The 361-nt window shown below is 63.4% G+C and overlaps 1 protein-coding gene across 1 annotated transcript in view; it reads right to left on the minus strand.

The window, feature by feature from the left end:
• QARS (glutaminyl-tRNA synthetase) overlaps positions 1 to 170 on the minus strand; it is a gene marked incomplete at both ends in the record, with an annotated part of 3901 nt that extends 3731 nt beyond the window's left edge. Inside the window, one exon of the mRNA XM_010138901.1 lies at positions 117 to 170. Within this exon, the coding sequence (XP_010137203.1) occupies positions 117 to 170 (54 nt within the window). The remainder of the gene's footprint in view (positions 1 to 116) is intronic.
• Between the last annotated feature and the right edge of the window lie 191 nt (positions 171 to 361).

Consider the following 361-nt stretch of genomic DNA (forward strand, 5'->3'; position numbering starts at 1 on the left):
CTGCCTCAGAGCCATGCCCATGGTGGTGTCTGGGCCCAGAGCAGCTACCTGGGGTCCTGCCTGGACACCCAGCAGGGAACCACCATCCCAGTTTCCAGCCTCCCCCTCCTCCTCACCTTTGGCTTCTTTTCCAAGTCAGCTTCTGTCTTTGGCCCCAGCAAATGCAGCACCTGGAGAAGAGAGACACAGACAGAAGTGGGGAAGGCTCCCAGTGCTCCAAGGACTGGAGGTGGCCCCGTCCAGCTGTCACCCCCCACTCACCCTGTCTGCACCTACTGGGGGCAGGCTGTCCCCAGCACCGGGCCCTCCCACAGGACAGGCCAGCAGGTCTCACGGCAGGCAGGGCACCAACATGGGACAC

Source organism: Buceros rhinoceros, unplaced genomic scaffold, assembly GCF_000710305.1.
Source record: "Buceros rhinoceros silvestris isolate BGI_N320 unplaced genomic scaffold, ASM71030v1 scaffold34990, whole genome shotgun sequence".
Classification (NCBI taxonomy): domain Eukaryota; kingdom Metazoa; phylum Chordata; class Aves; order Bucerotiformes; family Bucerotidae; genus Buceros; species Buceros rhinoceros.